At 41.0% G+C, this 21,203-nt stretch overlaps 1 protein-coding gene across 2 annotated transcripts in view; it reads right to left on the bottom strand.

The window, feature by feature from the left end:
• med13a (mediator complex subunit 13a) overlaps positions 1–21,203 on the bottom strand; it is a 73,603-nt gene that overhangs the window by 2,679 nt on the left and 49,721 nt on the right. For both annotated transcript variants that reach the window (XM_088279686.1, XM_088279687.1), the window contains 19 exons: positions 19,077–19,293; positions 15,207–15,237; positions 14,766–14,887; positions 14,558–14,648; positions 13,034–13,245; positions 12,167–12,363; positions 8,667–9,586; positions 8,372–8,539; positions 7,575–7,798; positions 5,587–5,776; positions 4,970–5,354; positions 4,610–4,841; positions 3,988–4,179; positions 3,309–3,532; positions 2,878–3,020; positions 2,630–2,788; positions 937–1,125; positions 658–800; positions 115–279 (listed from right to left, as the gene is read on the bottom strand). In XM_088279686.1, coding sequence (XP_088135812.1) covers positions 115–279; positions 658–800; positions 937–1,125; positions 2,630–2,788; positions 2,878–3,020; positions 3,309–3,532; positions 3,988–4,179; positions 4,610–4,841; positions 4,970–5,354; positions 5,587–5,776; positions 7,575–7,798; positions 8,372–8,539; positions 8,667–9,586; positions 12,167–12,363; positions 13,034–13,245; positions 14,558–14,648; positions 14,766–14,887; positions 15,207–15,237; positions 19,077–19,293 — 4,204 coding nt within the window. The remainder of the gene's footprint in view (positions 1–114; positions 280–657; positions 801–936; positions 1,126–2,629; positions 2,789–2,877; positions 3,021–3,308; positions 3,533–3,987; positions 4,180–4,609; positions 4,842–4,969; positions 5,355–5,586; positions 5,777–7,574; positions 7,799–8,371; positions 8,540–8,666; positions 9,587–12,166; positions 12,364–13,033; positions 13,246–14,557; positions 14,649–14,765; positions 14,888–15,206; positions 15,238–19,076; positions 19,294–21,203) is intronic.

The raw sequence follows: 21,203 nt of genomic DNA, 5'->3' as shown, positions 1-21,203 counted from the left end.
AACAACGCAAACAACGAAAAAAAAAAAGGGTACTGTAATGACGTAATCATAACCTAAAATTAAAAAACTAAAAAAACAAAAGGGATATTGTGTGGGAGAGCAGAGCCGCAGTACCTTAAGGAAGAGTGGACACTGATTCTGAGCCTGCGGACAGGCTGACCAGAACCAGTCAGGCAGTGGGCCAGCTTTGGCCGTAGATACAAAGTAGCCGAGAGCGAGGGGTTGCTGCAGGAGGTTTGGCACCTCCTCACGAGACTCCATGCGGTCTGCACTCTGGCCCTGCAAAATGAACATATTTAAAGTTAGTTTCATGGCTAACTTAAGATGATGTGCACACTTCTGGAGCTCCTTTTTTACTCGAATGGACTGCTTGTCTATGAGTGCTAATGTGGGAAATTTTTAGATGTAGTCCGCTAAAATACGATAGTTTTTTTTTTTTTTTTTTTAAATAATATTGGACCGATACCCAATACAAATATTGGATCGCGACACCCCTTTCTATTACTCGTTTTGGTATTTGGCCGCTAAACCACGCACAGAGCATTGTAATTTGGACTTTATTACTGCGCTACCCTAGGCTAGTGATAGACACATTTGGGTTCCATCGCTGTCATAGGAAGGGAACACAGACAAAGACCTGATCTAAAATGTTCTTACCTTACTGTCATCACCTCCATGGTGATAATGGGATCCTGGGGAATGCACTGGTGATGTGTTGGGGGAGATGTTGATGATGTCGGGATCCACCAACTCATTCTCTGGGTCCAGAAGATCAAAGATGCCCATCCCGTCAGATCCATCTGCATATAAGAGAAGACCACTGTCAATAGAGCTTATAGAGCACATATAAAATATGCACAATACTCATAGATACAAAACCAATTTCAGATTCAAGTGTGAAAGATGAATTTCAGAGAACAGCAAAGTGCGTCTGACCTGTGGTAGCATTAAGAATGTCGATGTTGGTGTCAATGTTGGTGTAATTCGAGCTGGCCACTTGGACAAAGGCAGAGGTGGGGAAGACTAAGATGTGCGTGCAGGAAGTGTCCTGGGGTGTGTTCAGCTGGGGCGTCTGCATGTTCAGGGTGGTGCTGCGGCCAAACACTGAGCCTGTCGACACAGAGTCTAATGGGAGACAGAAAGAGAGTGGTTCATAAACAGAGCAAGGATAATTCAATATCACAGGAAAATTGCTTGTAGATAAAATATTGAAATGTATCCACACATTTATACGATGTGACCATTGCTGTTATGATACTTTAATTTCCCTCAAAGGATTAATAACAAGAGGAGGAAATTATTTTAATTAGGGACAATTAAAGTCTGTCTGTCAATCTCTCAGCAGTACTCAGATGCGAAAATGTCCCAACAGTCCAGTACACTAGGTACACCTTTCCTTTGTCAGTCTGCCAAGATAATAATGTTCTGTTTGGACTAACAATATTAGGCGGTTCATTGCAACACAAGAACAACATTGGGTTGAAGTTTCTAGTATTGCCCTCTATGAGGCCCAAAATATAATTCTCATCTCTCATCTACTGTGCATGTTTTTGGAATGCAAGAGGAAAACCCACACAGACACCAGGACAACATGCAAACACCTGTGAAGGTGGGCGCCCAGATTTGAAACCATGACCTCTGAATTATGAGTCTGGAAAAGTGCTTTGGGCTTTGGGACTCCAACAAATCACCATCAGAAGCAATTTTCATTCACAAATGGAGAAATGGAGTTTGGGAATAATGATGAATCTTTGAATTTTTTTTCCTCTTGAAACTCCGTTGTATATTAAAATTGAAACACCGAATCATTAAAGTGTTATAAATATGCCCCCCCCACAAAAACCCCTCCTAAAATCAGAAAGAGGAAAAAATATTTAATAAAACTTACTTACAGTGCAGAAAAACAAGATTTAACATTACCACTAAAAAGCTCCCACTTCTTTGATTATTATAATTATTATTATTTTCTATTTAAAATGTGTAATTAACGTACTAGTATAAGCGGTTTAACTGAGTTCTTTATACTGCATCTTGGAAATCCGATTAGTAAGTCACACTGTCAACCAAAATGACACAATGAAATGCCTTTTCTTAACTATGAAAGATTGAAAAAAAAAATCCAGGGTGGTTTATTGAATAATAAATCATATATATTTTATTGATTTCCAATGACTGCAGCTTAGCGCTTAACGTACGTTTAAGAGATCGTAGATTTGGACATGCGAAGCTGATAGACGTATTTGATCTTAAAGAGATTTGAAGAAAGTAGGCCTCTTCATTCCGACAACACTCAATCAAACAATCCCGGTGTGATGCACTGACAATCCCCCACTCACTTGTTTCCCAAAATAAACTCATTGATCGAGCTCTCCATCACACAGCATTGAGATCAATGGGCATCTGAGAGCTAGTGCTTTATGAGCAAAAAGGTACACCATCTTCCCTGCCATCAATCTGCTCTGGTCTAGGAGGTGACAAGCATTATGATGTGCTGCTGTCATCCATCATGCCAGACCCACACGCGCACGCACACCAAAACACACAAGACGCGACTGCAGTAGACGACTCGGATGAGCAGTACACACTGAAACAGATACCGTAAGTGAATTGGACTCCATCTTGTATGTACCTGGCATTATGATGAAGGAGCCCTGGGGCTCCATGGCAACTAAGCACACACTAAGGATGCTGGGAGTATCCGAGGAGGAGATGCCACACATTCGACACATTTCCTTGAGACGGCGACTCAGTGACTGAAGGTTTCTTCTGCTCAGTAATATACTCCAATCTGACACATTATCAAGAAACACATCGGTTTCAAATTAAAAATAACAAACAGTATTGAATTTTTGCCAGTGCATTAATGAACATTCTTACCTTTCAACTCTCCGTGTCCTATCCTACCCAGACGTCCAATCACCACTCTCCAGGGCACTGATGTCATCTGTACTAGTCCCAAGCACCAATCCCACAGCTTTTGTAGGCCAAGGCGCCGAACGGAGCCCTTTTTCCTCCTGGCCCTGAGCATTGCACAAAGACATACATGGAGTCATTTTTCAGTGTTCATAAATGTGTCAAACTAGAGTACAAAAACAGCAGTTTTAGCCAAAACTCTCAGTTCTCAGGAATATGTGCAGTAAGCTTGATTGATAGCTATGTGCTCTATAAGTCAGAAAAAAGGCTACTTCCGTGTAATTGATGGAGAAACTCACAGTATTTATATAAAAGTGGCAACATGATGTTTGGCTGCAACAGAAATGCAAGGTGACTGGAAAGAATATGACGGTTTTACTCGACACTGTTTGTACCTGTTGGGCACATCGATGTTGATGATGCAGGTCTCAAGGAGTTCCCCATACTGGTCAGTGCAAGTGGCAAGGAGCCAGCGCTGGTCATGGGAGAGACAGTATCCCACAAACAGCACGTTGTATTTCTGAGACGCCTCCCCAAAGGTTTCCCCGAGCTCGGTCTGCTTGTCCTTAACTGGTGCGAGGATGAACGGAGGCGTGTACAGACGCACACACTCCGGTCTCTGCAAAAAGGTAACATTTTAATCAGTGAACTTGAGGGGCTTTTGCATGTCCGCAACTTGCAGCAGGAAATATAGATAATAATAAGAACAAAGCGGTCACAGCGTCACATTTATGTTGTACTTTTTCAAGCAAGGCAGCTCAGGCTTTACAAGAGCATTAAAGCGAAAATGTAGCAGTGACTACAAGGAAGGAAGTCAACCGAATTGGAGCCTGAATTGAAGTACTCCTTTGTTTAAAGCGAGAATCAAGACCCCATTTAAGAGTTCTTGTGAAGCTAGCCAAGCAGATAATGGAAAGAAAACGCGGGAGTAGCAGAAGGTTAGGAGTTCCCTCTGTCTTGCCACTCGCCGTTATCATCTATCATGATAGTGAGAAAACTTGGTTTGCAATACTAATTAAAATATTAGTACAGTGAAATAAGTAAAAGAAACTGCTGAAAATATGTTCATTTTACCTCTGAGCTTTTAAGTGCTGTGTCGATGGCTAAGCCCGGGCCAAAGCCCGTCAGCGATTTGACATTGGTGGAAATGGGCAGAGGCCGTCTGCACTGAGCAAAGACGGAGAAGGCTAAAGATTTGAGGTGCTGAACGTAGATGTGGCGATCTTCACCTCTCACAGGCTGAAGCAAGTACTGACAAGGGACAATCTGTAAAATTATAAAAAAAAAAAAAAAAAATAAAAAAGATGACGTCAGAGGAAAACAATGCTTTATGATTTCATATTAAAAAAGGGCATTTAGCCCAATCGTTAACAGAAATTAAATCATGATTCAATGTGAGATAAACTCAGCTGAAGTTGTTCTTTCTGGTTTGTAATTGTCCAAAGTGTGCTTGAGCTCTAAAATGTGTTTTCATGTGCACAGAGATTCTTCTGAAATGCTGTTACAAGTGAACGTTGCTTAAAGACAGAGTGTGAAGTCAGTTTGGAAAATGCCAAATCAAATCTTTTTGTATCAAGTAAAGTAATTACACATAATACAAATAATACAGCATTAAAAAATCTATTTGGCATATTTGAAAAAAAAAAAATGTTTTTCAATTAATTTATCACTCAATATGACCAGAACGTTGACGTACCTGTACAAAAATGGAATTGCGGATATGTGCGGGAAGCATCTGAAGCATCTCAAGGTAACAGCGTAACAAACCAAGCGTCCACACACTGGACTGGGCTGGCATTTGCCCCGGCCTGCTTTCAGAATCCTCGTAGCTGAAAGGGTCCACAATGTAAACAACGATGGCCGGTGGATAGGTGATGGCGTGGGAGTCGCCATCAGTGGGTACGCCAACCTTGTCACGTTCCAAAGTGCTGTGGGCACCACATGAATTAATTTCACTTTACAAGTCTAGTATTTCATTATTGCAGTCACGATCTTTGGAAGAGAAACTGTGAAATATGATCAGCGTTTATGAGGACACTGGTGTGGCATGCCATACCTTTCTGGGGGCTCTGTAGGGGTCTGGCTGGTTGAGCTGTCCCCTGAGGTGCTAGTATTCTGGGTTCCGGCCTGCTGACCCACCTGTCCACTGTGAGGGCCACCCCCCTGGCTTTGGTTGCCCATGGTGCCAAAGGGGGTAAAGGAGCTTGCCTTGGCAGACTGCATCCCGCCGTTCGGCTGCCCAGATGATGTCACCAGGTTGTTGGCTGATACAGAGCCGCTGATGCTGTTGTGGATCGAGGAGCCGTGCATTCCACCCTGCTGGCCAACTGAGCTGGAGGCAGATCCCTTAAGAGGCGTAGATGATGGCTGGTTGGATAACGACGGGGGACTTGGTTGCATGAGGAGAGAACTATCCAACGGTTGTGATGCGAGGTATGGAGCTAAAAAGAGAAAGACCGATACATTACTGGGTGAATAACAACGCCCGAGAGAGTAAAAGTGCCTCCAGTGAACATTCTTTCATTTTTTTCATGCATATATTCAATCCAATAAGGCTCTTTTACTTGCCTTTTTGCAACAACAAGTGAGAGGGGTCAAGAGTAGAAATGTCAGAATAAAAAGCAGACGAAGCCAAGGACTGAGCAACAGATGCAGAACATAAAGATATCTTACCAAGGTTGTGGCGGCACACTTGTGCATAGAGTTTAAGCTTAGTGAAGGCGTCGTTGTTGCTGCTGGCAGCCTTGAGGAACCAGTCGCTCACCGGCTGGTCCACAAGGCTTTTAGCCCCATTGCCACCGACAAGAACTATTCCATCAGGGTAGCCTTTGGATATGGGCCGATGTTGGCCAAGTCGACACGACTGTGGAAAGAAAGCAAAATATAAGATCTTTTATTAACACCACCGTGGGGATTTCATGTTACAGCAGCAAGATTAGCAAGATAATGAGGAATCGAGTTTAAGTGAAGCTATTACAAGGGAATCAGGCCACACATGCACGGGTATCGAATGTTGAAAACAGAACATTAATGAGCACATAACATAAATATTGCACAATAATCAGCATACAAATATTAATAATGTAAGTCACAGTGTCTTCTCGTGGTCTAATGGGAGCCACATTAAATTGAAAACCCTGATAGCAGTTACTAGGAAGGATCATCACCACTGCTCCTTCTGGCACCGGTTGGTGCCACACCTTGTTGCTCAACAACCAAGCAGTGCAGGCACTGAATGTGCAGCGCGGTGTGACATGAGTTGGTCATGACCAGGGTTATAATAGTTTGGGAATTTTAATTAGAGCTAGTTTTTTTTTTTTTGCATCAGTTTTAAATAGTTTTCAGGGGGGGGGGGGTTGTTAGTTTTTATTAGTTTTAGTTCTTTCAAAAACAGTTTAGTTTTAGTATTAGTTATCCATTTTTTTTTTAAAGTGTTTTACACGTATTCAGGATAAGGATAAGGCTGAGTTATGTCAAGCGCAAGCGAGCCATTCAAGACAACGCCACATTCAAACTCGTTTCCAAGGAGCGATGTCATTTGCTGGCTCTTTTTTATTGGCTGCTGCTTGATGATGTCGCTTCTGTGTAACAAACATTAAGAAGACTACAACTCAGAGAAGACTGTGTGACCTTGACTTCCTCCGGGAAACAGCCGTGCCGTTCATATTGAAAGAAACGCTTTTAAAATTAACCCCAAAGGCTTGTGTATTAACTTAATTGCCAAAGATGAAAAAAAAACACAGTTTCTCTACCATTATATTTAGTTTTAGTTTTGTAAACATAAAATGTAGTTTCAGTTAGTTCTCATTTTTCTAAATACATTATAATTTGTGTTTTATTTTGCAAAAGAAAATGTTTTTTTCTATTTTAGTTTTAGACATTTCTTTAGTTTTTGTTCACTAAAATAACCTGGGTCATGACAACACCTCCACTGGGTCCAGAAGATGACCCAGGACAGAGCTGCCTCTCCTAAGTCCAATTTATGTATTATATTGTCCGTTTTGTATAAATGGTGATCCATAGTTAGTAGTGGTAGAGTAGATTCTAATATTCTAATCCTGATTTTGATAACAGTCAAATTATTGGCCAACAATAAACAGAATAAGAATACAGTACATTATTCATCCGGAGAAATTAAAGTGTAAATCAAGCAAAGGACACAACTTGCGGGAGAAAATGTTATTACTTTCCAGGATGTTGTAGAAAAATGACAATCAATTAGACGGGTCTTGTTCTGTTTTGGAATGCGATCTGTTTTTTTTCCACACCAAGTCAGCTACTACATTGTGCAATGAATTGCAAAATAAGGACAGACTTCAAATAGACACCAAAAGTTGTAGTACAATCTTAATATTGAATGATCTTATTTTTACATCAATAGATTTTGATTTAAGTTCAGAATTTAACTACATGAATAATTACTCCGATGTGCTGGGGGAAAAAAAGGAACAGCAGTCCTTTATCACCAACACAAGATATTGGTGATAAATGACGTGATAAAAATTAAAGTTTATTATCGCAGTGATTACGATGAATTAGGCTATGACATTCTGTGACAGGGCTGTACATATTTTAAGGCCGTACAACAGTTAAACCAGTGAAGGAACACGTAAATAAACATTTGTCCAATGCAAACACTGGTGCATTTTATCTTTCTCTACCTCATAGACAGCAGTGAGGTCCCTGAAGAGGCTCTTTGCACCGCTGAGCAGAGCCTCGTTGTCTGGACACACCACCAAATACCCGACATCCCGCTGGGCGCCAAAGGGATCCAGCAACAGCTTCTCCCAGTAGGGTAAACCAAAGGGAGACAGCACCACAAAGTCATACTCATAACCCACCAGGAAGGTGGGGATGGGCAGTGGCTCAGGGGACTCATCTGTGCCTGCGAGAGCGAAACAGAAGACGACAGCGGATCACAAAAAGAAGGGGGGGGGGGGGTAAACACATGATTAAAATGTGTGACAATTTTGTAGCTTTTGCTCCATTTTTAAATCTCTGGTAATTTATTATTTATGTCGCTCAGATGATGTAACGTGTGCACACTCGTCTCGTGTCTAATGTGATTTGCATAAAGTCTCCCAGTAAAAGAAAGCGTGACCGAGGTGACTGGAACGTATAGTATGGAATATACAAAAGTATTGCATATTGATGATGGGAGGGTGAAAAGAACTATTTTATTTTGGAGCATTGAAGGTTTTCTGGTCAGTGAGAGAGGTTATTTGCAGAGCACTTCCCTGCTATAGTTTGGCGGTTTTACACACCAAGATCAAGTCATGTCGAATGACACTTCTTCTTTACATAAATGGAAGATAAATAACAGCACCACATTGCTTTTAATAATGGGCAGTCGCCAAATTCTGCTAGAAGAGTCCCTTTTCAAAATAATAGACCTAGTATAACCTCTGCATACCGTTTCCGGTACAACTACAACTCATCATCACATTGAGCGATTTACCGTATGAGCCACGTCCAGCCATCTTGTGAAACTGCTGCCAGGTGAGTGGGCCCTGAACACCCCAGGAACGCACAGTCCTTTTCTTCTGGATGGCATCTTGGAGCACAGGCTGTAGGGACATCAATACTCGGAGCACATCCTGCGAGCACAGCGCACTCACGTCCACTGCTGGAGAACAAAGCAAGAACTATTAAAAGACCGGACAATGCTTCAATTGGATAGAAAATGAAATAAGGAATTATATGTTGCTATTACACCATAATAATCAAGCAAACGCTTTGCAATTATATCTTACCATTTTGTTTGGACCAGTGGTGTAGACAAGTGCTTTTGACCAACGCCTCATCCACCTTCCCACCTGACATGTTGTCCATAAACTGCCTTCCGTGCTCCAGGGCCATGTAGCAGTCGCTGTGAAAATCCTTCTCCTCCACCCTAACACAGGGTGGCACAGGGCCACCCTTAACGCCACGTGTCGTTACGTCATCCAGGCCTGAAATCGGTGAAAAGGGGTTGGTGCACTGGTCCTGCAATAACAGAATCAGATCATCTGGGACACGGTCTCCCCTCCCAACACCGGTTCTATCCAGTGAGGAGAGCCGTAGCTCCTCAAAGCGCCTTTCTGCCTCGCGGCTGACGTCCGAGCCGCGGCCGATGATATCCAGCTCGTCCTCTAGGAAAAGGCCCGAGCCGTTGCCGTACCGCCTGTTGACAACGGCGCTGAAACCACAGCTGCAGGCTTCCTGGGCCTCACTGATGGGGTCACTGAGGTACACGCCGACGTCTGCTCCTTTGATGTTCATGTTACATACGCAGATGCAGCAGCTGTCAAAGTTGCAGTCCTTGAAGAGGTTCATGACTGACTCGGAGAGAATGAGAGTGACATAGAGGCTGTGAGCCTCAGGGATTGAAGGAACGGTGGCCGGTTCCACTGAGTTGAGCGGTCGGCAGGTAGAGGGGGTGGAGGCTGGTGAGTACAGGTCCGAGTTCTCGTACTTGAGTGAGCCCTGGACGCTGGAGGGACCTCGGGGTGTGCGTGGAGTGCGTGGCGTACGTGGGGTGGGGGCTGAAAAACGTGGTGTGGCGGGGGAAGGCAGGATGCCAGTGCCGCTGTTACTTGGAGGAGCGCTGTTGGACATGAAGGGTGTGTGAGTTTGCGGCGTGTAGGTCTGGTTGTAGTCTTGGTCCAGAGTGCTGCCCACACTTGGGATATTACTAGAAGAAGAGAGAAAAGAACACATTAAATAAAAGAAAGCAATAACCAAATTAGGTCCTCAATGAAAGTTGAAACAGTTTTCTTTTTAAGAAAGTGTAAGATATAAAATAATCAAAGTTAATGATGCGAATATATTTTAGATGACACTGGAATACTTCCAGTTCAGCACATGCAGATCCACATATTCATGTTTTTTCACAATATTTCAAATTATTTTTTCCCATTATTGCCCCCCTGCCCTCGTTTTTCTTGGAAAACGCATACCGAATGTTCATCAGAATTTTTTGAAGACTGTTGCAAGTTTTAAAGCCACCACAGACACCCCCCCCCCTCCCCACACACACACACCCCCATCAATGCATAAAAATGGCCGTCAATTATATATTTGCAGGCCGGCTCAGTCCCTATCCCGACAGTGCAGAGCACATTTATGTACCCACCTGTCATAAATAGACCACCGGACATCATCAAGTGCTTGAATGCAAACTCAATTTCAGCTACCATGATACCTCTCAGGATTGATCCATTTCCAAGTCATCTTTCTATACTCATTCGAGCTGCTTATTGGGCCTGCTGAGAAGTCAGTAATCAATAAAAGGATAACAGCCAACCGCTAAAATATTTTTTTATGTGCGAGAAATGAAAGTAAATAAGACATTTTTATTCAATCTCATCTGAGGCCTTCCTGTGTGAAGTTTGCATGCTCTCCTCTTTCTCCGGATACTCCGGCTTCCTCCCGCATTTCAAAAACGTGCATGTCGCTTCGAAAAATACTCGCAAGGGAGATCGTAAATGTCACCCAATCACAAATTTGGCAACTCTGCCAACACAGTGGTTTTGTAAACAAACTTCCACGTCATGGGTGCAAGCAGTGCACATCAGCGTTGTACAAGCTGAGATCTACGGAAGCTGCACAAATAAAATTAATATATAATATTTAATACAATTTAATTAAATAAAAAAAGTTTAAAAAAAAAAATCATAATAATAACCGCCTCCCCCCAAAAAATATGTTTGGAGAGAGATGTTCTACTGTCTAAACATTTCCTCAAGCACCCCTCTGAGGTAAGGCTTATTTTTAGACTAGCAACCAACTGTGAGGAAGCAGTTGGAGAGTGAGGGAGCTCATTGTTCCCCCCAGCTCTATGTAAGCAACAACACCTGGCACCGGCCCATTGCGAGGAAGTCCCAGCATTACTGCAGCCAGCGCACGTTCATGACGGGACGTGAGCTCAAAGGCAACACCGACACATTGTTACAAGATTGTTAGCTATGATTATTTGGATTTTGGCCAAGTTGTTCCAAGTGCAGACATTTTTCCCTTCCCAGCACAGCTCAGCATACGAGCCCATTACAGGGGTAGCGACACATAATGTTTCAAGGTTACCGACACCACATGATCAACTAATATATTTAAGGATATGTTGTCAGAAGGCAAAAAAGCTTGCTCATTTACTGCTATGCTTAGTGTTTTTCTTTAAATTGTTTCACATTCATAGCTTTAAAGTGGTTTACATTCAAATATTTTATTTCCATTTATTTTTTATACATGTATAAATGTTCCATTATATGTTTGCCTTGTTTATAAATAGCAACAGGTTCTCTACTTACAACAATGCAGAATAGTTTAATAATGTTTGTTCAAAAGAAGCTGGGTCTAAGATCGGTGATTTGGGTGTTGCAATTCAGGTAGGACAAAGTCCTGAGTTGGTAAACCTTGCGTTCCCTAACGTTACACGATATCGGTGTACAACAAGCAGCAAAACATATAACATAAGGTTTTAAAATGTTGGCATGAAGACCTGCAGTTAAGAGGGGTAGTGTGACAAAGACTACATAAACTCCAAGCTGTTACATTTCAAGCCTGTGGAACCTCTCCAGTGATAAAACACCTTTTCATAACAGAGCTTGATTTTACTAAGTTCCTTGCAGGACCTGAGGCAGATCTGCTTGAGAAACTGAACACTCCTCATATGAAAGTGCCCAGGGAGAGACCAAATGAGTGATAACTTAAACAAATGCAAATTGCACAGCAACACAACAGACACTGCATGGTAGAACTCAGCAATTAACATTCAATCCCACCCTGTGGCATTTATAAATATTCCGCGCGGGTCTCTATTTCAGATCAGTCAGTGTGGAAAAAGAAAGAAAAAAAAAACATCTAAGTGATTTGGAAATGGGGATGATTGTCGGGGCACAGATGGTAGCAGCTTGAGTCACATAGATGCTTCACTGGCTGAGTGAGTCAATATGAGCAGTGACTAAAGTGACGTCTGCATTTTAGATCTCTAAAAAAGACGTCACTGCACATTTGAGAACTGGGAAGCGAATATTTTAGTGTGAGATGTTAATAACAATATAGCTGAGTGCTCGCAGTTGACTGAGTAGGTCAATTAGAGAAAAAAAAAATCTAATCTAATTCACTTTCTCTGTGTATGTATATAACTATTATATAAATTCTTCCAAAAAACACACAACATCCAATATCCAAAAAAAAGAAAAAAAAAACGACACTGATTGAATTGTAAGCATGTGTTCATAAATGGGGCTTAAAAAAAATATAAAAAATGCTATACCTGTCTTTGTTGAGGACAGACATGACGGGCATGGGATTGAGCATCTCCCTGCCCATGGTCCAGCTCGGTCTATAGATGGAGTCCTCTGGTAGTTTAATGGGCGGGAGACAATGGCTGGGTAATGACTTCAATGGCGCAAACATGGAGCAGCCCACAAACGTCTGGCAAAGCTCTGGCTTGTACACAAATGAATAGTCCTGCAAAATAGACAGAATATTAATATATTGTATAACGCACACTTTGTTTGCTTGCCATATTTTGAGTGACATTGAATTGTGAATCAAAGATGTTCTAAATTAAGAGTTCATTAGAATGCTAGAAGACATAATGAGGATTGTGTTCCAATAATATCACTAAAAGAAGCAAAACTGCAAATATCTGCAGCTTGTGGTTAGTACTGCCTTATAGTCAAGATGTCTCTGTCGTCTGCATGTTATCCGCATGCTTGTGGATTTTTTTTCTTCGGGTATTTACGCTTTCTCTCGTATTCAGAAAACATGCGCTTTAAGTTAACGGAAGACTGCAAAACATTTTTTTAATATAGGAGCCCTACAACTGGTTGCCAAACAGTCCAACGTGCAACCTGCCTCTCCTCCGAAGTCAATACAGTATTTGATAAATAATGTGTACAAACATGATTGAAAATGGATGACTGAAACTCTAATCCAACTTCTTGAGGTAATTCGGTCAGTGTCGAATGTTGTCCTTTACTATCTTAACTATGAATTCTGGAACATTGCAAGATTTCACTATTTACTAAAATGTTTGACATCACTGGCTAAAACAGCAAATGTGTCTCATTATTTTAGCTACTGTCACTTCCAAAGCAATCTCACAAACCAATTCAGGAAATAGCTGAGGGCTCACCTTGATCTCAGAAGGCTTTGGACTACAGAAACTCTCCTCCACCTCAATCTTAAAGTGACCCCCCAGAGATGACGTTCCATCCAGTGTGCTCATGCCAGGAGGTGGCTCCATGCTGCCGCAGTCTTTGCTACACATGTTCATGGGTGAATAGCCCATAATGTGCTGCTCAAGGGAGGGAGGAGTGGGAAACATCTGGTGCAGGTCTGCCGAGCCTGGGAGGACGGAGTCAACACAGTGCAGTCACTATACAATATGAAATGACTTAATCTGCGAATGGTTCCCTTTACGTCAGCTACGTTCTCATATGATCGAGCAAACCATATGCAAGGTCATGTGAGCTGGACAGATTTTGTACAAAAACAAGAGGAATAATCCAAGACAAAATGTCAGTTACTCTTCATACTAAAGTGACGGTGCATACCTTTAAATCCTATGATAATAATAATAATAATAAATATTATTATATTATTATTAACAATTATTATTATTAACAATAATAAGTCAGCATAATAAGTAAGTAATAGGACGCCACATGGCGTGAAAGTATTCATTTGTTTTTGTTTTCCCCCATTTTATGTTTATTGTTATTATAGCGTATTGCTCAGACAATTATCACCTGACAAATGCAAAAAAAAACAAAAAAACAAAATGACAATGACAAACAGCAATAAGTGCATAAACAAGACTGGAGGGCAGCAGAACAATAAAAAGACTTGAATAAAAGGGATTGTAAAATCGAAAACAATTAAAGACTGAATAATCGGCAAAGAAACCCTTGATTTACCAATCAAAATACAAATTAATAATAATAATTAAAAAACTTATTTTAACTGCACAGCAATTAATTGAGATCCCCCATCATTTATAGCTGGGAAACTTTACTTTATCTCTTTAGCCCTATTATCCTTTTTAGTGGCCAACACTCCTCATAAAGTCTTCATTGTGGCTATATTGTGGCCGTCCTGACCAAACACAAATTGTAGCGATCTTTCAAAATGTCACTTCCAGGAGAATAAAGTGGGCAGGACAACATGTCTGACTAAGAACTCAAAAGTTAGAAATCATTATTGGAGAAAAAAATCTGCCAAGATGATGCGGCATGCGGTGTGTTTAAAGAAATTATGTATTCTTCTCTCACAGCTCTGATAGTGAGTACACATTTCTCTGTTGTTGCGGAACACGTGTAGGCCACTGAAGAGCATACCGAAGACAACGTGTGACTTAAGGCAGAAAACCTATTAATAAAACAAAAGTGAAATAATTCCTTAAAGTTTTGATTTTGTTCCCAGAGCTCAAACGGAAGAAAACCTCAGACAATGCGACAGCAGTTGCACTGCAGCTGCAGCATGACAACTACCTTCACTAAGTGGCAAAGTCAAAGGTGAGTATCAATCATAGTTGAGTGCCACATTTTTATTGATTTAGATATTCTACATACTGTATCATAATTTTGCCTTTCCTATTAACTTTAATTAAAAAATTGAAGAATGTGGCTTAAGCATCACTATGAGAGGAGATACTTACTAATGCAGGATACTGGGTCCAAAGTGGATGGCTTTGGTTCCTTGTTGCCAAATTTTTCATCTGTTCCATTTACAGGCCGTCTGGAACCAGGCTGTTGACAAAGGGGGAAAAAACATTTTAGCACCACAATACCAGACAAAAACACTTTTCAAACTCACCGTGGCTTCCATAAAAACAGAGTTACAAATAAGGACATTGTCTAACTAACCCCCAGTTCGTCTTCATCCGAGTTGAAGAGGTTGTCAAGGTCATTGTAGGAAACCACCAGGTCGGTCTCATGAATCAGGCTCGTGGAGGCGATGCGGTTGTTAGCGCCTGCCCGCTGAGGATCTGCAGACAAACATTTGCGATTTAAGAATTAAAAAGCCAGTTTCAAAATGTAAACAAGAAAACCAAAATATTGCCAAGTGATTTCTGCTGGCTTGCGGCTGAAGTTTCAATTGAAAAGAACACACAAAAAAAGTTATGGACAGCAGTGAATATACTATAATGACATTGCCAAGTCGCATTCCTCACATGAGGAATAGAAAGCAAGAAGTAGTGTTATTTAAAGATTTCGAAGTCACCCGGGTGATTATGTGTCCGTGTAACAGCAGCCAAGTCATGCAAATGCAGGAAGGATACTCAGGGAAAAAGAGCTCAGCCTTACCATCTGATGTACCCGATCCTCCATCTTCACCCTGTTAGAAAGTGCAAAGAGAAAAGGTTAGCGGGATGACATAAAATTCAGTTAAGTGTTAGATTAAGCCATAAACATGACACACACTCCTTAGTTACTATACATATATCATAGTATAGTAATATGAAACCACTGCCACATCTGAAAGAGCATTCTAGACTAGAGCTTGTTATAAATGAAATGATATTGATAGAAAATCATTGGCCATTATCCAAAAAACACAAAGCGGGCCATCAAGACATAGGAAGACGCATTTAATACGCCAAGTGGTTTTCTTTTCAAATCAATACATACTGTAATAAAATTAGATCAATAATACATGCTGTAGGAATAAAAATAAGAGGAGAATGGCAGAAACAGTTAATGGGGACGTTGGGGGGGGGGAAGCTATCCTCTGCTGTGTCAAATGGGATTTCCAGTGTGGATCTGAGGGAAATCAAGATCCAAGGAATGGCCTCTTGGGCTCCCACCCAGACATCAATATCTAGGAAGGCTTGCCGTTATAACGTGTGCAGTGTGTGTGTGTGTGTGTGTATTCTGAACAGTTCTTGCGGGGAACAGGAATGTTATGTTCTAGCTATTGATTTCATTATGCTCCAAGGCTTTTCTCAGCATAAAACACGGTTTAATCAGTCTCCCTTTAAGAACCAGTCCACGATAGTGTACAACCAGTTCGACAAGGCTCTTCACTATTTGCTTAACCTTGCACTTTGAGGAAGCCGATGTGGGGAAGGTGGGTCTTCAGCATATTGCAGCAGACTCCAAGGCTGCATGCTTATATGAAAAGTTGATTTAAAAAAGTCACATCACATCTCACTCTGAATTTTGTAATAATAATAATAATAATAATAATAATAAGCACTGTATGTACAGTATGTATTGAGATGAGGACCTTCGAAGAACTGTCAGGTTAAACTAGTTTGTGAACTTCACAAACAATGACAGTCAATGTTTTGGCACGTTAACAGAAATAGCAGTTAATATTTGACAGATCTCTACAGAGAGACAGCTGCTACTTCCCTCATACTGTTGCTTTTATGATTGGTGTGGGAACTCGTAAAAATGATGACTTTACTCTCGTAAAAATTACACCTTCTCTCTTGAAAGAATATGATTATTCATGTAAGAGCTTTTTCCATGAAAAAAATGAATGTGACTTTTAACTGTAACGTAACGGGTTTTTTTTTTCCTGAAAAAATAAAACATTTTTGCCCAAATACCTCTTGTACATAACACAGATGCAACGAACAAAAAAAAACAAACAAACAAACAAAAAGCGAAATAGATCGTTTGGCAAGGAGAATGAACACGCCATGACTTTCATCAAGAACAAAGAAGTGTTGAAAAGCAATAATAACATTCACAGCTGCGAGTCCAATATATTTTGGGTATTTTACAAACCATAAAGCACACTTAAATTCCTTCAATTTCCATCAAAAATTGACAAAACTCTTGGAAAACTGTTTACCCAGTTAAATAAACAAAAAATATAAATCTGGTAATCTGCACTTTATGTATGAACGTATACAGTTTGAGATCTTTAATTCAAATTCCTTCATTCTTATCCGCATTTATCATTAGCAGATTTCCATGTTTTGGTCATACCGCAACTGGAACTACTTATTGCTTCTGTGTCTCAGAATCATGAGAAATGTAGTTCTACTAGCCAAATGTTGCGGTCAGAATGAACTTGTTTCTGTTGGCGTGTTTCCACTGTTACAATTTCGAACCATGAGGTAAAGGACACTGCCAGTTTCTAATAGATACCGGGACTGAGCAAAAAAATGTTGGATGATGGTGAGCGGAAAAGATAGTGTATCTGGCACATTGACTAGTTTCTAACTTTTGAGATGTCAACCAAGATAGCATTTAGCATTAGCCAAAATTAAAACTCATCAGCTTGATGAGCAACGTTCAAACTTCTTTTTTGTTTCTCCCCTCCCTCCGCTTGAAGCAATCCCCGTGTAGTTGCACAGCTAGTAACAGTAAGCGAGACACACCGCGTAACCTGACATTTCGTGTCCGTTCTGAACCTAGCATGCTAACGCTAAAACTATCAAATAAACACAGGGTACTATTATAAGAAACTATTTAATGAATAATGCCTCACGAAGATAATGCGCCTTATAACCAGGCGTGCCTTACATATGAAAATCAATTAAATAGAGCCGTTCTTTGATATTACGCCTAATAATACAGCGTGATTAATGGTCCGACAAATACGGTAATGAGTCCTGTGACTCCTGACCAGTTTTATTTTTATACTAAGGAAGTCTTGAGCTAATCAGCGAGTACGTTCTTAGTAGTATGCTCGAGAATAATAACACTGTTGATATATCATCAAATACACCTTTGCGTTCTTTCTAAACACTCCACCTCAAGGTGCCTTTGTCCTTAATTTGAGTGGGCTCCATTCGACAGAACAACACATTTGAGGTGTAATGGTTCATTGAGTCACATTCTGTGTTGTGTTCAGACGACAGTCTGTAAAGCCTGCAGCACGCACGCACACAAGCGCAGACAGTCTCTCCCGTTCAATAACAGGTGGCCCTTGTCTGGCAGGGGCAGCGCTGAGGATTACTGCATGTTTAAAAGGGGAAGGAGGCAGCGGCCAGATCAAATAGGAAAAACAAACTTAAGGAAAACTGGACAGGCCAGCCAATTGGTGTTCATCTGGGCTCGACTTACAATGGGGATTTTTGGACAGCTTCCTGTTACAATAGACATGGGCAGTGAAAGCGGATGAGGAAACCAGTTATTTTTAGTGCAGTATTGCTTGAGATGATGATGGTATGTTTCTACCTTTCTTGGTCCCTGCCCTCTTGTCTACCCCTGCCAAAGTGAGCACGGATTAAGTCGTTGCTCTTCTGACGTACCATGAAGGCTCGACAATGGTATTTTTTTTTCCCCGATGCAAACCACCTTTTTGCGTTGCATCAATATGAACGTTTGAAAATCGACCAGTCAACCTTGAAACTGCTGAGGAAGAGGAAAGAAATCTAAACTTGTCCTGGTGAAGGGACCAGACAAATAAAATTCACAATTCAAATAAAGACAATGCACTTTTGTCACCCAGATATAAGTGACATCGTAATGTAGCAAGAAATTTCCATCCCTGGAAATTACATATTACTACTGTTAAATAAAACTGTAACTGACATAAAAACTGAATAAAAATGCGTTAACGGACGCAAAATGTCAACTCAAAGGGGAGAGAAAGGTGTCTCTTTGAGAGGCTATTACAAAGTTTCAAGTAAGACCCATCAATTAGTTAAGTCATGACATCTATTAGTGAGGAGGAGGCCATCATTTGAGGAAAATGAAAACCTATCTACAGGGTCCATTTTGGCAGGAGTATCATAGCGAGTAAAAAAGTAGTTATGCTTTTTTTGCGTTTTTGCGATCATACACATCATCATACTATTGGGGGAAAACCTCTCTTTTTACATTCTCGTAGGCTTTTAAAAGTACTTGGGCAGGAGGATAACAATGTTTTAACGATATAACGTGAGAGTGACTTTCATGTTTTCAAGGATAATGTTGAGTCTGATGCACGATAAGATAAACTTGCTTGATCGATTGAAATACCGTAAAGTCACGCTTTACTGTTACTGAAAGACGAGTTGTTACGATAAGTTGCAATTGGGGTTCATAGTTCATCTGTACAGCAATTAGCCGATGGCACAAGCATAGAAGAAAAGAAAATAAATTTGATGTGGCTGTACATTTTTTTTCCGAATGCTATTTCCCAGAGCAACAAAAACAGAGGAAAAGGGTTCAGGACATTTTAACAAAGAGGACAAATACATCCATTAGTTCCAGCGAGCCCTCAAGCCTTACCTTATGTTTCTTGCCTGGCTCACGCTCCCCACCTGCCTTATCCTTTTTGTTGGAAAATGTGAATTTCACGTCTCCTTCCTCAAAGGCATAGGGGTCCACCTCAGGCTCGTGATCTCCGTCAGTGATGGCAGCAACCAGGTACTGGCTTTTCCTGGCGCGATACATCTGAATGCGCTCATCAGAGACCTTCAGTGGGAATTTAGATGTGGACATCACCCTGGGGAAGAGAGAAATTGCGGGACATCAGTACGGAGGCCAGAAATCCAAGTCACCAGATCATGAATATTTACAGCTAACATCAATTTCAAAAGCTGTATTTTCAACCGTGCACCAAGAAAGATTGAATTTGATTAGTGAGTAAATAAACAAATATATTAATGTTTGCTAAAGTGCTGTGCCGCTGGTTGATAGTCCTTGTCGGCGCTGCTTTGTGTTTATCAGCAATAAATGCAATGGCAGTGACTGCAAACAACTCCTGACAGCTGTCTTGGCGCAGCAATGGATGCGTGGCGTTTGTTGTCAGAAACTACATTTCAAACAGATTAACGAGAACATGGCGACTACTGCCACCACGGACTGTTCATACACAGACACATTGATCACTTGTCACTGTGAGATGGCTCATCACACTCTCCAATGTGTCTGAGGCCTAATTGTTCTGCGCACGTGAGAAAGTAAAGGGGGTGGTGCACCATAGGTTACGCTTCTGTCATAGCCCCCCCCCCTCCCCAAAACCACCCCTCAACTGTATCCCCCGTCACACGTATGTCCTCTAGTCATGCTTGTCCTGTTCTGATGTGAGGTGATGGAATGCAGTGGCCTGGGCCACAGATTAGCCATCATTCAGGGCCATAGCCGGGAGGATTATTGCTCACCAGAATAGCCCATCCAAGCGTTTGGTCCATCGGGACAGCAGAACTCCACTGATAATTTCCACTTTGGCCAGCCCCTGAGGTTGCTGGTCCCAAGTGCAATTCCTCAAACTTGACAGACACCCCTTTGCCCTCTTCCATTCGCCCAACCTCAATTAATAAAGCTTCTTCAGGGTGTCTTAGCCAAAAGCAAGCAATATTATAGCCATAGCTTTGACTCCAATATAACAACAGTTCATCTTTATCCAACCCGACTATTACTTTTGCACTCTCCTAGCTTTGTGGGCTGCGTGCATGTAGGAGTCAATGAATAGTGCTGGTCGTGCACATTGGTGATGTATGATGTCAAAGGGGCACATAGCAAGGGATTAACATGCTGTGTGCGGCTAAGCGCTACAATAAACATTCTGAAGATGAGGAATAAACAGCAAATGTGAAGTTTCGACTGGATTGTTTGTGGCTGTCTGGGATGGGCAGAACAATCACTTCATCAATTTGAAGATTTTTTTTCACCCCAACTCTGTATAATTTTTTATTCATCTTGAATCCGTTCATCTTTTTTTTTTTTGCCTGAAAGCAATTGAGTCAAAATGGAGTGCATTACTCGGCTGCCACGAGCAAAGGTGATGTTGAAACCATTTGAACGACAGTACTTATGAGTTTAGTTTATTTGTTTTGTGAACGAAATCATACCTAAAATCAAAAAATGAATAATCCACTTTGAAATGAACCGAAACACCTTTTTTTTTTTGCTGTTATCCTTCTTGACAATGAAACATGGGCTACAATATTTTGTATATTTGGAAAAAATATTACAAAAAGAATTGTATGCTATTGCATTAAAAAATAAAAGCCAATGAAAAAAAATATAATCTGGTTTTATGAAATTTAAAGACTGCACATTGTTATAAGAATAAAGTATTTGTGTATACACTGGACCCCCGCATACTTGTGGTTCAGGAAATGCGGATTCATCTATCACTGATTGTTTGTTGTATGTTTTTATTTATTGGGCATAGGAGGGGGGCGGGTGAAAATGCATGTTTATTTGCATTTTTTTTTCCCCCAATTGATTTCAATGGGTCAATTATAAATTGATTTTGAAAGAGAGGGTCCACAGTATGTGCCTTTAAGAGGTGTGGCCTCATGAGGGACATCAAGTTGCGAATGTTCGCATTTTATATTTGCGTGTTAACTGTGTTTTCTCATTCAGTAAAAGGCGAAGAAGACTACATCGGGAACTGCGTCTCTCATT

This window comes from Idiotropiscis lumnitzeri, chromosome 17, assembly GCF_059441095.1.
Source record: "Idiotropiscis lumnitzeri isolate Australia: NSW breed Sydney's pygmy pipehorse chromosome 17, RoL_Ilum_1.0, whole genome shotgun sequence".
Classification (NCBI taxonomy): Eukaryota; Metazoa; Chordata; class Actinopteri; order Syngnathiformes; family Syngnathidae; genus Idiotropiscis; species Idiotropiscis lumnitzeri.
This window is presented reverse-complemented; position numbering and strand designations above follow the sequence as displayed.